The 17478-nt window shown below is 37.5% G+C and overlaps 1 protein-coding gene across 1 annotated transcript in view; it reads left to right on the top strand.

Annotated features, from left to right (window-relative positions):
- Positions 1-17478, top strand: part of LOC134537422 (lysosomal alpha-mannosidase-like) — a 173888-nt gene that overhangs the window by 36598 nt on the left and 119812 nt on the right. Inside the window, exon 3 of the mRNA XM_063377833.1 lies at positions 17214-17295. Coding sequence (XP_063233903.1) covers positions 17214-17295 — 82 coding nt within the window. The remainder of the gene's footprint in view (positions 1-17213; positions 17296-17478) is intronic.

Below are 17478 nucleotides of genomic sequence, written 5' to 3'. Positions count from 1 at the left end.
TATCAGACATTATTAGTTGTAATGTAAAAAATTCAAAACAGTTTCTTTGTGGGATGTGGAATGCTCACTCACGATCGAAAAAAGGAGGTGCTTCGCTGTAACTCAAGGGGAGGGGGAAACCATCTTGAAAGTTGTCGTTTCTCATATATTTGGATATATAGTAATCAAGCAAGTAATAACATTTGGTGGTATAATCTCTGGCTGATTAAAGTTTATTTGTTAACATGAATTCACAAATTAAACGAATCTCTGAGTACATTTGCTTATCTTTTATAGAAAAAAAATGCACAGATTGATTGTATTATCATGAATAACCAGGAGCACACTAAAAAAAACCAACGAAATTCTCGCCAATAATAACCAACAGCACACGAACAATAGAAAAAAAATATTTTCTCAGTAATAACATACAGCATGCGGAGAAAATCACCAAAATATTGTCAAGAATATCCATCAGTACATGTAGAATACCAATAAAGTCTTGACATGAAAAAGGCTGAAGTGCACGGAGAAAATCATCAAATTCTTGTGAGGTAAAAAAAGCAGAAGTACATGAAAAAAAAAAAAAAACAAAATTCTAACACAGTAAAGTTGAAGCACACGTAGAAATCTATCGAAATTTTATGTGAAAAAATAGGAGCACTCAGAGAAAATCATCAGGGAGAAGATGTCGTTTAAAAACATCATAAATTATCAATGTTGCTTAAGCGACATGAGAGTTCTAGCACAAGTCAGTTTGTGAACTCTTTGCTTAAGCAACATGAGAGTTCTAGCACAAGTTAGCTTGTGAACTCTTTGATTAAGCAACATGAGAGTTCTGGCACAAGTCAGCTTGTTCTAGAACTCTCATGTCGCTTAAGCAACATTGGTAATTTATGATGTTTTTAAACGACATCTTCTCCCTGATGATTTTCTCTGAGTGCTCCTATTTTTTCACATAAAATTTCGATAGATTTCTACGTGTGCTTCAACTTTACTGTGTTAGAATTTTGTTGTTTTTTTTTTCCATGTACTTCTGCTTTTTTTATCTGACAAGAATTTGATGATTTTCTCCGTGCACTTCAGCCTTTTTCATGTCAAGACTTTATTGGTATTCTACATGTACTGATGGATATTCTTGACAATATTTTGGTGATTTTCTCCGCATGCTGCATGTTATTACTGAGAAAATATTTTTTTTTCTATTGTTCGTGTGCTGTTGGTTATTATTGGCGAGAATTTCGTTGGTTTTTTTTAGTGTGCTCCTGGTTATTCATGATAATACAATCAATCTGTGCATTTTTTTTCTATAAAAGATAAGCAAATGTACTCAGAGATTCGTTTAATTTGTGAATTCATGTTAACAAATAAACTTTAATCAGCCAGAGATTATACCACCAAATGTTATTACTTGCTTGATTACTATATATCCAAATATATGAGAAACGACAACTTTCAAGATGGTTTCCCCCTCCCCTTGAGTTACAACAAAGCACCTCCTTTTTTCGATCGTGAGTGAGCATTCCAAATCCCACAAAGAAACTGTTTTGTATTTTTTACATTACAACTAATAATGTCTGATACTATATATTTTTTCCTGATGTACATGAGAGTTTAAAATTGATAAATAGTGATTTAAGCAAATTTTTGTGTTCACTCATTTATTAAATTGAGAAAAATATGTAATCGAAGAAATATTAAGTATATTGTTTGTAAATGATTTTAGTCGACTTTTTTTTTGTTAATTAATTTACTTTGTCTCTCCCTAGATAATCTAAGCTTGTCAAGGTGATATTAGTACAGCTTCATCGCTGGAAAAGAAATATATACTATTTTATGTGTAAAATCTTTTGTCTCTGTCAAGGAGGCGGCACGAGTCTAAGAACGAAGTGTGTTACTTTTTTGTTTCTCTTCATGTGATGTATTACTGTGTTCCATAATGAAGGAATGAATGATCCTTTCTTTCTAAATATAGCATTCTGTGATAGCATTCGCAGAATTGTGATTTAAAGGGCTGTCAGTTGCGTGGTGATTTTAGAGAAATATGCAGTGTTTTATATTATTCAATTATTTTGAAATGCATTATTTTAATGTGTTTCACTGTCCTATGTTTACTGTTTCAGGAGGTCCACCTAGTCAGAGGTGAATTTGCGTTAGTGAAGCGAGATAATTGCAATGCTTGCTAACGCTTCTAGTGCAGTTTTGTCTCTAAGCGCAGGGGGCTTGGACTGGCGTGCAGTCATCTCATAGTGCATATGTTAAGTATGAGATTTGTGTGGTATCCAGACATCAGACCTATGGTTTGGGAGAAATGAAGATAATTACATAATAAAATGTTCTCGCATGCAAGGACTTGCACATGATGTTTCATCTCTAAAATTAACTTTGACAAATTTTAATTTTTAGCTCATTTTCATAAACAGATGTAAGTCTTGAATGGTTTTCAAAATATCGTACTTCCTTCTGAAGCCATGCAGGGTGTATGTATGTATGTGTATGTAAATAACTAAGTGTCTGTATTTCATGTGCAGTTTTTTCATAAACAAATTAGCATCTTTAGCAGTTATTTCAATCAATATTTCTAACCTGAAGCTGCGCACTTCGTATGTGCGGTCTCCTGCCATGAAAATAATGCCTTGTGTAATAACAATTTTTTGAGGGGTGTGGGGTGTATTTTTGCTTAGTAAAACTGTTGTTTTTTTTGATGGATGAAAGTATTAATTCTGAGTCGTTGAAGGTAACAAGGGCGTTCAGAGGCAATCCGTCAGCCCAATCATAGTAAAGACTCAAGTGTTGTCCGCTCGTTTTGCAGTATGGTTTCTGGTACCATCCAATCTACACAAAATTTAAATATTATGTGTTTTAATATGTTGCCTTTGTAAATAAAAGTACATTATGTGGGCAAGTATGTATTTCATCTCAGTGTATGCATGCGCACGCATGTGTGTGTAAGTGTGTGCGTGTGTGTGGTAGGATGGTTAAGTCTAACATGTAAATAAAACCTGTATGAGGTAATATAATTATTTGAATTTCTAGATGCAGTAGTAGCATCCTAGGATGAAATTTCTACCATAAGGTTTAAGGGAAGTATATATTTTTTGGTCTTACAGAATTTTAGCATGATGGTGAAGCAGCATCATTCTATGAGGGGAAGAGTGGGAGATGTTTTATTTGACCAATGAAAAGATAGCTTAAGGAAAGTTTCCTTAAATGGTTGTGAAAAGTGTTTGTTCCTGGAACATCAGCAAAATGTGTTATTCTGTGGATGTTGAACTGATTGTTCGCAATGAAATTCTAAAAATTTTTAAACGAATGTTGGTCATAATAAATGTAGAATAAATTTTTAATGTTTTAGTTTTGTAATGTGTTCTTACTTTTAATAAATGTATTAAACTTACCCGATTTATTTTTTATTTATTTCCTTACATATCTATAATGAATATTTAGCTGTATGTTCCTCGAACTCAGCTTGAGTGCTTCGTAATGACACTTTAACGAGTCTGTTGCGGTAGACCATGACTGCTACCTGAGCGCCTCATGGCGCCACAAAGTCGGGCGACTAATGGATCTGTTGTGACATGCACCGTCAAGTCTATTGTTCGGGTCCCCTCGGCACTGCGAGACGACATTCCTGAGTGATGAGTCACGATGCATGAAGTGCCTCGCGACCTAATCTCTAATCACCTAGGTCATTAGTGGTTTTACCCGAGAGTGGTTTCCTATGTTAAGTTATTACCTACATTTCTACCTCCCACCCCTCACAGACCTGCTACAACCTGCACATGAGTCATGTTGGGTTTTTCCGAAGACAATGGTACTTCCCCTCCACATACTATATTCCTATTGGTATGTTCGGTAAAAATACTATGTTCCTAATGGTTTTTCCAAGAACAAGCAGGTCCGCGACTATAAAAGGCCGGGATTAGCTGTCGGAGCTTCATTGTGTTCTTGGAGTTCGAGTGAGCTAGTTCGTGTGTGAGTTTCGCTGCTACCACGATTTATACCGCCAACGCTACTTAGTGTTCTACAGCTCCACTTCATCGTTTTCTGAGGTATGCTACATGTTTCGTTAACATTGAATGTTTCTCAGCTTTTTCGTAGGTTATCAGCTAACTAGTTTTTTCTCTGTACACTTATGTGTGGGTAACCAGGAATTGTTTAGCTTAAACTTTTAACAGTACTTTAAAATTCTAGAATTTTTGGGTTGTGCATTAGAGTAGTTTTGAGGTTATGTAATCAATCATTTTTAGTTAACATTGAATATTTTTCAGCTTTGACTTTTATCAGTACTTTAAATATTCTACCATTTTTAGGATTGTACATGAATGAAGGAGTAGCTTTGAGGTTATGTTTGTAACTTTTTTTTATTTAGTAACATTGCTAACAGTTTAGGTTAGTAAGCTTGAGGGCTGGAGTTTTGAGGTTATGTTTGCAACTTTTTTATTTAGTTACATTGCTATCAGTTTAGGTTAGTAAGCTTGGGGCTAGAGTTTTGAGGATATGTTTGTTTCCATGTAACATCTAGCTACATTGTATTCTTAATTCTTTTTTTATAGTTCTCCGTACGTCGAGCTTCCTTCGCGTGTTCTGTACGTTGAGACCGGACTACCGATTGTCGAGATGGCATTTACCGCGCAGAAATGTCGTTTCTGCCCTGCTACCTTCACGGCAGCTAAGAACCGCTACCAGCACGAGCGACAGTGTGCCGAGAACCAGCATCGTGACTACCAGCAGTGCCACCTATGTGGTAAGATGGTCGCACGCAGCGACAAGATGCAGCAGCACCTGTCAACATGTACTGGTGCTGTCGCCACGACATCAGGCACCTGGTGTAGCTTCTGCTATAAGGCCTTCACCCGTGCTGATGTCGCCAGACTACATGAGAAGTCGGCTTGCGGTCTTAACCCTAACCGCATAGCACATTCCTGCCCGAACTGTGCTAAAGAGTTCGCCAGGGCTGACAAATTGAATGTCCACATTAAGGTGTGCAAGGGGCCTGCTCCGCCTCCAACAAAGAAGCAGAGGATGGCAGCAGTTAAGCCAGCAGTACTGCCTAAACCATCGACCAGCCGAACAAAGGTGGTGACCGGCGCGGGTTTGGCCAATACCCATGGCTTCATCACCGCCGAAGTGGGATTCAAGGGCAACTTGAAGACTTACGTTTCTGTAAACACGTCAAGTTCTGCCAAGGACATTTGTACGTACCTGGACTCCATCAAGGCAAAAATAATAAGCCAACTTGTTGAGGAGATTGAAGAGAATGGACCACTGAAGTTTAATGTTGTACTTGAGTGCGACTACGAAAAACCCGTAGATGCCAATGAAGACAAGAGGGCCTTCAAAACCATGAATGTTCCCCTCTACGCAGTTCATGAGGTGGAGGAGGCAGTTACCGAGTCCATCTCCAAGATATGCAAGGAGGAGAAATATTACATGGGTAAGGGGTCCGGATGGACTTTGTCGGCCTTTAAGTGACTTCAACTCCGAATAAACAAGCTCGATCCACTCCGTGCCAGCTCCTACATCGAATTACCTACTTCCATCAAAGACAAATACGCAGTGATCAATCCGCAAAACCTCGAAGACCACATGTGCTTCAAGTGGTCAATTCTTGTCAAGTACGTGGAAGGTGAGCATCCTGAACGTGTCAACCAGCGCTACCATGACTTGGAGGGGAAGTTCAACTTCAACAACATTGACTCCCCTACTCCAATCAAGCAAATACCGCTGTTTGAAAAACAAAACCACGGAGTCTCCATCAACATTTACAGTATCGACGAGAATCTGAATGTTGTTCCTGCACGAGTCGCTCCTGAAGAAAAAGAACATCATTTCGATCTTCTGCTCTTGGTCAATGACAATTCGTCCCATTTCGCCTACATCAATAATTTTTCTGCTCTGGTTCGGTCCCAAATCACTACACACACTGAGGCTATTCATGTTTGCAAAAGATGCTTCAAGCATTATGATGATCAGGATAGGGTTAGCGGGCTCACTGGTCTTCAGTGTTTGGAAAAACACAGTGAGCTCTGTAAACAGCATGCTGCTGTTAGGATGGAAATGCTCCAGGTTTATGAAAATGGTTTGCCTCCTGTTTTGAAGTTCAAAAACTTCCATCACAGTGATAAGATGCCCATCGTGGTATATTGCGACTTTGAAGCTATTCTGGAGAAAATCCATATGTGTCACCCGAATCCTGATGAAGCATACATGCTGCAGTATCAAAAGCATAAAGTGTACAGCTACTGCATTTACGTGAAAGCAGATTACTCCGTGATTCAAGTACACCTCACTTCTTCACTTACTTCACAGCCTTAAGTGTATCGCGGTTGTGATGCAGAAGATAAATTCATATCCCGCATTGTGGAGATTGGACATGACGTACAGAAAATATTTTCTACGTCTGTTCTTATGACTCCGCTCACACATGCACAAAACACTGCTTTTCTGCAAGCAAGGTGTTGTTGCTACTGTGGAGGAAAGTTTCGAGGGGTCGTAAAGAAAGTTCGTGATCATAATCACTTCACCGGCGAATTTATTGGACCTGCATGTAATGACTGCAACCTTCTCAGGCGCAGACCGAAAAAGATGATTGTGTTCTTCCACAACCTGGCGTACGACCAGAACTTCATTATCAGGAAGTTGGGGTACGACACTAAAGACATCTTCATCATTCCTAATTCGGAAGAGAAGTTGATAACTTTTTCTAAGAAGTTGCATGATAAGTTCAGCATTCAGTTTGTCGATACGTTCCGTTTCATGAGTCGGGGTCTTGCTTCGCTCGCTGAGTTTTTGCCTGCAGACAAGTTTGTCAGTACTGCTGAGTTTTTCGCTCCTGATGAGTTGGAGTTGGTTACTCGCAAGGGAGTCTTCCCCTACGACTTCGTTGATTCTTTTGCTCGACTAGACGATACTAGTCTTCCATCTATCGATGAGTTCTTTAATATTCTGACTGATTCTGGTATTTCCAAGGCGGATTACTCTCACGCACAAAATGTCTGGGACAAGTTTCAGTGTGCTACTTTGGGGGAGTACGCTGACTTGTACCTAAAGACGGATGGCCTGATTTTGGCGGACGTATTCGAGAATTTTCGCAGTCTTTGCTTGGAGACGTACAGTCTAGACCCGTCATACTACATTTCCTGTCCTGGGTTCGCTTTCGATGCGATGCTTCGCACTACAGGAGTACAACTCGAGCTTCTGACAGATTACGATATGTACATGTTTGTGGAAACAGGTATTCTTGGGGGTGCAGCGCAAAGCATCAAACGTCATTGTGTGGGTAACAACAAATACATTCCTGAGACACATGATGTGTCCAAGCCATCCACATATCTACAGTACATTGATGCAAATAATTTATACGGGTGGGCGATGTCGCTGCCGCTACCAATTCGACATTTCAAATGGTCAGACACATCTATTGATGTCATGACTATTCCAGAAAATTCTCCTATCGGGTACATTATCGAATGTGACGTTAAGTACCCTACTGAACTCCACGAAAGTCACAAAGACCTTCCGTTTCTCCCCATCAATCAATGTCCGCCTGGCTCCAAACAATCAAAGCTCATGACAACACTAGAAATTAAGGAACATAACATTGTACACTACAGAAACCTCCAGCAAGCAGTATCACATGGGTTGATAGTTACTAAGGTACACAGAGTCCTCCAGTTTGAGCAGTCGGCGTGGTTGGAGCCATACATTAAGCTCAACACCAATAAGCGCAAGGCTGCAGCCAACGAATTCGAGAAGGAGTTCTTTAAGCTCGCTGTAAACAGTACTTTCGGGAAACTGATGGAGAACAAGAGGCGGAGGCTCAAAATGGAGTTGGTATGTTCCGAGAAGCGGTTCAAGAAACTGGTGTGTCGTCCATCCTTCAAGGACCGCACAATGTATGAACCGAACTTGACTCTAGTCCACCTGAACCATGAGACCATAATTTTCGATAAGCCAATCTATGCCGGACTCGCAGTACTTGATCTCTCAAAAACACTCATGTACGACTTCCATTACAGCACAATGAAACCCAGATATTCAGAAAACATTCATCTGGCATACATGGACACCGATAGTTTCGTATACGAGATACAAACCGATGATTTCTACCATGACCTCAAAGCCGACCCTACACTCATGGAGAAGTTCGACACCAGCTGCTACCCTTCCGACCACCCTTGCTTCTCCCCCATCAACAAAAAGGTTGTCGGAAAGTTTAAGGCTGAGTGTGGGGGGAAAGTGATGAGTGAGTTTGTCGGTCTGCGGGCCAAACTGTATGCATACAAGTGTGGTGACAAAGTTGAGAAGAAGGCCAAGGGTATCCAGCGGTGCGTGGTCAAAAACCGCATAACATTCAGTGACTACCTGGATGCCCTGCATGATCACCACACACGACGGGTAGCAGTTAGGGCCATACGCTCGAAGCAGCACGTGCTCTATAGTGAGAGCACAAATAAGCTGGCCATAACGTGGGAGGATGATAAGCGCCGAATATGTGAGGATGGAATCCATACGGTTCCCCACGGCTATGTTGGAGATGAATTATCTGTTGTATAGTTCCAGTCTTTTTGTTGTAAACAGTTTTCGTTTTTGTATATAGTTTCTGTTTTGTCGTGTATAGTTTTTCGTTTTTTGTTGAATAGTTTCTGTTTTTTTTTATAGCTTCGTTTGACTAGTATATTTTTCTCTCCTTGAGGATTTTGTTTTGTACAATATATTTCTTTAATTCAGTAAATATAATTTTACCTACATATCGCTTTTTTTTAATTCATGCCCTATATTCCTCAAGGTACTTATACTTAATTTGATATCGTAAAATGATCATGTAATTAGACACAAACACCTAAGATATCTGCTTCCATGCAGCTTTTAAATACGAGAACGCAAACACGAACTCTAAGAAATGATATTATACACAAACACCTAAATATCTGCTTCCATGCAGTTTTAAACACGAATACACAAACATTAATTTATTTAGTATGTTTGCATGTATGATAGGACTATGAAAAAAATTCTGGTCCTGAATGAGATACTATGGTGGTATACATTTGTCTTCCATAAAATTTAATTTATTTTATATTAAATTTATTTCTGTAAAATTATTAGCATTCGCAACGATGAGCTGGTTAATTTAATATATAATAATGTATATTATTATAAATATTATGACTTCAGGAAAAAAATTGAAGATTTTTTGTCTATAAGGCTCATATTAGCTCTGTCACGGGTTAGAAACTCGACCGTAAACATACATACACTGAGGTACTTTAGGATGGTTATGACGACATCTTGATTTCATCCGATGTCGGACTCTCATTAACAAGATGGCTGCCTCCAGCAGACAACAATGGTATATATTTTTTATTTTAATAATAAATTATTTTAAAGAATGCGGTGTAACGAAAAATCGTAACAGTTATGAGTGGGGTGTTCGATGACGATGTCATTGTAACAGAGGAGTGGGGTGCTAGATTGTGTATTCATAATGTAGAGGAGTGGGGTGTTCGATCCGTAGGTTTTTTTAATTAAAATTTTTTTAAATAAAATATTTTTTAAATTTTATTTTAAAATTTTTATTATTTAATTTTTTATAAATTTGCAATTTTTTTCATTAAAGTCGGATAATAAATAAAGATTTTCAAGATGGCGGACGAAACTCAAAATGGCGGAATGATCTAGAAAACAAAATGGAGTAATGTTCTAGAAAAACAAAATGGCCTCCAATTCAAATGTCAAGGTCAAATACAAGATGGCCGCCGGAAGTGATGTAATCCAAGATGGCCGCCGGAAGTGACGTAATCCAAGATGGCCGCCGTGGCTCCCCGGCTCCCCCACCCCCCACCCCTGTCCCCATACATACTATAATTACCTACTGAGCGGGGGTCGTTATTTCATTTTCTTGACCATTGAAGTAAAGAAGTATGCTAAAATAGGATTTGTGTTCGATTAAAATAAATGTCTCAGAATTAAGGCTTGGAGAGTGCATGCAAAATATTACTATAAGAATTTTAATAAAAAAGAACTGCTCACAAAAAAGTGATGTTAAAATGATTGCACGTTGGGCCGAAGGTAAACATTATTACACAACATTCAATACAATAGCTTTGGGTATTGAATCTATTCTTCATCCTGTAGGTTTAAGCAATTAACCTAGTACAGCATATATAAATCTTCCAACAACATCAAATCATAGTTAATACGTCAGTTCCATTTCAGTTTCATTTAGAAATTTTATTAAATCAGGTTGGTGTGTCATTTAAAAGATAGGAAATATGTGAACATAACATTAAAAATTGTTTTACATATATATATATATATATATATATATATATATATATATATATATATATATATATCAATACTTCAATACTTAATATTATAAATGCGAAAGTAACTCTGTCTGTCTGTCTGTTTGTTACCTTTTCCCGGCTGAACGGCTGAACGGATCGTAATGAAATTTGGCAAGGAGATAGATTATATCCTGGGGATGGACATAGGCTATCTTTTGTCTAAAAAAAATAATCTTTAAAAGGGTTAAAAAAAATATATCTTAATTTTATGTAATGTGTGTCATAGATGTACAAACTGTTAGTGTCATTCCTCTATGCCTGCCGTGCAATAGCTTTCAAGCCATTACGTTACGTTTTTCTATTGTAAGGAACTAAGTTGAGAGTAAGAAAAAAATAAAGATCTTGACAGTTTGTAGTGTCGCCATATTTGTTTCAATTTTCAATACCGTTTTTATATATTACATTTTAAATTGCACAAAAAAATCATGTTTCATAAAGACATAAATAGTGAGTGTGTGTCATTTCTCTATGTCCACGAGGTCTTGCCGCGTCAATTTTCTCCTTCGGGCGAACCCGTCCGCTTAATTAAATAAACATCTTTTATCGTTGAATGATTTCATGATTTATTTTACGAAAATCTGCTCTCATAAAAAAGTAAGTTTTATAGACATTCAATAGGTCTCTCTCTCTCTCTCTCTCTCTCTCTGAAGATCAATCTATGAATCGTTACAAATTTATTTCCTTTATTTTTTTTAGTTTGATTTGATACAATATGATTTCACTAAAAATCAATTTCTACCCCTTCCTATTTTCATTTACACATTACGAAGTTTCACTTCTTCCGCGCGGTGGGACTCCACGCAATATTTTTGCATGCAATTAAAAACTATTTTTTAATGATGCCAAAGAAGTATAACTTCTCATGCGCGTACCTAAGTACACGCACCCATTTTTTTAATTTAATTTCTTTTATATATATTTTTTTCTCTCTACCTAGGGCACTCATAATTCTTTTAAATTTCACGTGTGTTTTTTCAATGTCATTCGAGTTGTACAATTTTTTTTGTCAAATTGGTCATTATTTATACTTTGTTTCATTTTGTAAACATACGTATTTTAGGTATTATGACAAATAAAAAAAATTAGTTACACTAACATTCTTAGGTTTTTATTGTGTGGATAGTTTGAAGTTTAATATTATGTAGGTATATAAATTCTTAACCTTATAAATTTCTTCGAAATTTATTCATAAGTTGGCAGGGCCTACTAATATTTTATATTTGTCAATATTGTAATTTTTTTACAGTACCTACTTATTTGCAAGGAGTTTGGACGGTTTATTGTTTATAATTTATCTGCTGAGCGTCAAGAGTCTTAGGACTGCCGAGACAGAAGACCAGAAATATTTATCAATTACTTAATATAGGTATTGTTGAAAAATTTGAATTTTACTATTTCAGGAAAGTTGATATTATTTATTAATTAGAATAGTTACGTGTAATTGCCATCTTCCTTTATTTCATATTAAACATTATGTTTGGTTGAGTGTGAGATAATTTAATTTATGTATGTTTTAATTTCATTTTGGACTATGTTTTTTTTTTTTTTTTTACTTAATTCAAAGATTTGTGGTGTGTACAGGGAGTGATATCTCTATTAATTTCTATACTCCTTTGGATAAGCGAAATATTGCCACCACAGTTTTACATATAAACAAATCCTACAAATGTTTTAAACATTATGACAAATAAAAAATAGTTTCAAAAACATCCTTTTTTTTGGTGTGTATAGTTTGAAGTTTAATATTATGTATGTACGTAAATTCTTAAACATAGAGTTATTTATTAATTTATTTAGAAAATTATTCATAGGTAGGTAATAAGTTTTTCTATTTGTCAATACGTATTGTTATTGTGGTAGATAGGAGTACAGTAAATGCCTACATTCTTATATTCCTTTATATCTCTTTCGATTTGGAGTGTTTCCGAGCCATTCGGGGTCCTCAACATCACACCCTCCCCCCCTACCAAGTGGTTAAAGCCCCAAAATTTCGAAAGTTTAAATTTTTTTAAAAATATTTCTCTTTCGATTTTAAGTGTTTTCGAGTCATTCAGGGTCCTCGAACCCCCCCCCCCCCCCTCTAGGAAAAAGCCCCAAAATTTCGATAATTTTAGGAATTTAAAATATCTATTCTTTCGAGATGGAGTGCTTCGAAACATTCGAGGTCTTGAACCTCCACCCTCCCCCTCCTCCCTTCCACAAAAGTGAAAGGCACAAAATTTCGAAAAATTGGAGGAAATTGTATTAAAATTAAGTCATTACGAACTTAAGTGTCCGGGGCATGGTGGAACTTTTACCCAAAGTCGACTTCCCACCCAATTTTGAGGGAGGGGGGGAATGCAAAACCCCAAAATTTCGAAAGATTTCTTAAATTTAAGTATACTTTTTTACTATTTGGAGTGTTTCCGAGCCATTCGGGGTCCTCAAACTACCCTCCCCCCACAAGGAGTCAAAGACCCAATAATAAAAAAAATTCCTAAAACTTCTAAAACCTATTCTCTTTCGATTTGGAGTGTTTACGAGCCATTCGGGGTCCTCAACATCACCCCCCATCCCCTTCACAGGGGTCAACGCCCCAAAATTTAGAAAATTTAAAAAATCATTCTCTTTCGATTTTTAGTGTTTCCCTGCTATTCAGGGTCCTCAAAATCACCACTCCCCCTCTGGGGACAAAGCCCCAAAATCTCGAAAATTTCAGGAATTTAAATATCATTTCTTTTGAGATGGAGTGTTCCGAACCATTCGAGGTCCTGAACCTTCACCCCCCCCCCCTCCTTTTTCTCAAATGAGAAAGCCACAAAATTTCGAAAAATTGGAGGAAATTGTATTAAAAATAAGTCATTACGAACTAAAGTGTCCGGGGGATGGCGGAACGTTTACCCAAAGACGTCTTCTCCAACAAATTTTTGGTAAGGGGATTGGGGGAATGTAAAACCCCAAAATTTCGAAAAATTTCTTAAATTTAAGAATACTATTTTACTATTTGGAGTGTTTCCAAGCCATTCGGGGTCCTCAAACTACCCTCCCCCCCACAAGGAGTCAAAGACCCAATAATTAAAAATTTCCCAAAATTTCCAAAAACCTATTCTCTTTCGATTTTTAGTGTTTACGAGCCATTCGGGGTCCTTAACATCACCCCCCTCCCCTTCACAGGGGTCAAAGCCCCAAAATTTGGAAAATTTCAAAAATCATTCTCTTTCGATTTTTATTTTTTCCCAGCCATTCAGGGTCCTCAAAATCACCAAAATTTCGAAAATTTCAGGAATTTCAAATATCATTTCTTTCGAGATGGAGTGTTCCAAACCATTCGAGGTCCTGAACATCCACTTTCCGCAAAAGTGAAAGCCCTAAAATTTCGAAATATAAGAATATATATAATTGGATGTTGGCATGTATGACGTCGATAAACTCTTACACCGTTTGACCGATCGCCATGAAATTTGGCACATCGAAGTGTTTTTATCATGAAGAAGGTTTTATCCATTTTTTTTTGTAACTCGCCGCTAGATGGCGCTGTAGCGCATCAACTTCTAAACCTTTCAACCGATCGCCATGGCTAAACAGAAAATCATAGGTCACAGATACACAAACAGTAATTATGTGTCATTTCTTAATGTCCAACACACTGGACATATCGCTATCCATTTTGCTGTAACTCGCGGACAATATATCACCCGGTGTTCAGCCCGGGCAAAGCCGGGTACTGCAGCTAGTGTGTATATATATAGTTTCAGTTGTTAATGGCCAAACAATGGTTGGAGAACACACACACACACACACACACACATATATATATATATAACTCCATTCGTAGGCACAACATCGAATTCGTTCGGATATTATGTAAATCTTATAATTTTTATCTAAAAATTTTTCTAAACATTTTTTTATAATACAAACCATTATTCCAAGGGACTGAAAAAAACCTGGGATTGGAATGGTAAAATAAATTAAACTTTCCTAACCTGTACATTATGTTCCGCCTCGTCACTCTACCTGATGACTGAGGGGAACGAGTGGATCTTTTAGTTACAGAAGGTAAAACAATGATTTCGTACAGGCGTTAGTTTCTCTGTTTTTATTTTACTTTTGGTTATTTTCAAAAATATTTTTGTTACATCATTTTGAGTTAATTAACAGAAAGCATATACAACATGGAATTGAGATTACATTATTACAAGAATGGGTACAAGAATGTATACAAGAATGGGTACAAGAATGGGCACAAGAATGGGTAAAAGAATGAGTACAAGAATGGGCACAAGAATCGGTACAAGGATGGACCGGCCCTCATTAGGTCACTAACGTAAGTAGCATAACCATTTTTACTTAAAGTTTGTGACAAATAACTTGTTGAATTGTCTTAGTGAGGTTCTTGATTTCAGGTCGAAGGGACGTCGTGGCTGGATACTAGTACGAAAAATGTTTAAAAAAATAAATGCAAGGCTGGCGTTTCGGAGATTGATTGATGAAGTGGGACAGCTGATGAGACGTCAGAGGCCCTGGGCGATCCGCCCCGTGTAGACGGATCTGGTCCTTGGCAAAGTACCCAGGTCCGGTGTTCGGTGCTTGGCACTTGTACTCTGGCACGAGTACTATGGCACTTGAACCCTGTAACTTGGTCCCTATCTGTGAACAGATCCAAACACATATGCTTAGGACTGAATCACAGACAGTAGATGGAATAGACAAAAAATGCCTTATAGTTACAACGCCGGGTGGGGGAGGAGTGGTGCTAAAAACTCACCAAACAGGATGATGTCTTCCAGGGTCTGCCCGATGATTGACCAGGCGAGTGCGACGCGAATGATCCATGATTATAAAAAAAATAATCTACGATGACTTCCGAGGCGTCCCGATTACGTTTTGTTCTATGCAGTCAGTCCTGAATCGCGGCGCGCAGTGCGTTTGTGGCGGCCGAGACTCTTAATTAAAAGCGATGTTAACGGAAGAAAGATGGGGGGGGGGGGGGGGGGGCGCCTCGGCTTTTGAACCGAAAGGTTCCGAAAACTACCGAAGTGCTTGTCGAGGAAGGCAGACTTCGATACCTCGAAGTTGTTGGTACTGCCTGATGTCAGCGCGACCTACCGAGGTGTGGCTGAACTAAGTAGAGATCGACTCACGCGGGTCAGCTGGTAGCAGCATTGAGGCTTATGGGAGGACTGAGCAAGCGCTCTGGTGGCTTACGGAGGAACTTCAGTACTGGTTACTGTAGTAAATGCCAGAGGACAGGCGTTCCGCGGGCGTTCAAACTTCCAGGGGAAGGGATTCGCCAAACTGCCGCTAGATGGCATAAGTGTGTACTTCATGTACTACGGCCGTGGCCTTGGGGACAGGCCGACACTGGCCGGGGTTGGTGACCGGTCAAACACCCGGGGCAGTGTTCCCAGGAAAACTTGGGAAAAGGGGGGGGGGGGGTTAAAACTGCGGTGCCAGTGGAAATGGTGGTCTACAGGAACCGTAGGCGTGACTATACTTTGGCGAAGATGATTCGCGATCATGCCAAGGAGTGCTCGCATCAGGTGAGGTCTAGGAACTGGCCAGCCCTGAGAGTTCGCAGATCATAGCAGTTCTCGTCACGGATCGGGGACAAATTACATGAGACGTCCGTGCGCCAAGCCGGGAATAATGGGATCGCCCTGCTGGGTCATTGAATGGTAGAGGCTGGGAAAACTAGGGGAGACGAGTCTGACAAAGGTTGGATGGGAGTGTACAGGAGGAGGAGGAACATGTTTAAGTTTATGCAGCAGAGGAATGATTGGAAACATTATTTAAGTTGAAAAAAAATTCATATTTTAAATTGTGCCAAAAATACTAGTTGGCGGCACAATTATCGAATACATTATTATTTATATTTAACTGTCTAAATATTGACTTAAACTATTCTTAAAATTTGTTTGTTTATTCAACCATTAGTGCAAGGGGTGGAAATTACAAGGTTTGAAAGTAAAAAAATAATTATTACTTTTTTAATAGATACACTATCATATCCGTTTTAATTAATTGAATAAACTCCTAATTTAATCTAAAACATTGGCTGTAACCGTTTTTGATAAATAAATTTTTACCGTAAACACATAGGTTGAAATTATTAAAAAATTCAAAAATTGCTTTGTATAATTTCGTTTGAATTTATTGTAAACCATTTTAATATTATCTTAAACCATGGTGAAAAGAAAAAAAATTATACGACCACGTTATTAGTAAAAGGGATGAAAAATAGTGTTTGAGGGTCAAAAAAACAAATAATTACCTTACTTGGAATTTAATATGAAATTCGTTCTAAGCTATGCAATTATGTGTTGTAAACTATTTAATGCTGGATATTTAAAGTTAAAAATATTCGTAATATTTTCACTAAATGGAAAATGGACAAATATTTAAATTATCATTTTTTTAATATTGGAGAACAAAAATATGTTACGTACATTAAGTTCTTAAAATGTTCCAGAAGTTTATAGAAGATTCCAAAACATTTACATATAAAGAGGTACTTCGAAATCGACCTACGCATGTAGGCTGTGCCTAAAGGGATTTTTTTTTAAATAGAAATCTATCTTCTTGGTAATAATTTTAAAAACTCGAAAAATTTTGAAAATCGATTTTTTTTCTATTGTCATAATAATTAAATAGAACTCTTAATGGAAAATATTTTTAATAAGGTACTTCCAATCAATGCGAAGAAATATATACATTATACGTAGAATAAAATGTGCAGTCGCTCCTTTAAGATCACTTCTATACTAAAACTTTTGAAACACTCAAAATATATTGATATTTCAAACATACTACGGATATCTTAATCTGATTCGACGCAAACTTAATTTGCAAATTATGTTTACGCTACACCTGTGTAATGATATAACAATATCTGTCCAGATTTCAACAACATACAAATAGCTGGAGTGCAGTACATCATCGACTCTGTGGTTGCAGAACTCAAGGACGATCCCACAAAGCGGTAAGTTTCTGTGTATGAAAATTAATGATATGTTTAGAGTTCTTTTAAACTTTTCCCCTCATAAAAACGTCTCCATAAGGTTTCAAGGGTTGTAATCAATTTCATAAAAAATGTAAACATTGCTCTTAATCGTCGGCTATCATATATATATATATATATATATATATATATATATATATATAT

This window comes from Bacillus rossius, chromosome 1 (genome assembly GCF_032445375.1).
Source record: "Bacillus rossius redtenbacheri isolate Brsri chromosome 1, Brsri_v3, whole genome shotgun sequence".
Lineage (NCBI taxonomy): Eukaryota > Metazoa > Arthropoda > Insecta > Phasmatodea > Bacillidae > Bacillus > Bacillus rossius.
This window is presented reverse-complemented; position numbering and strand designations above follow the sequence as displayed.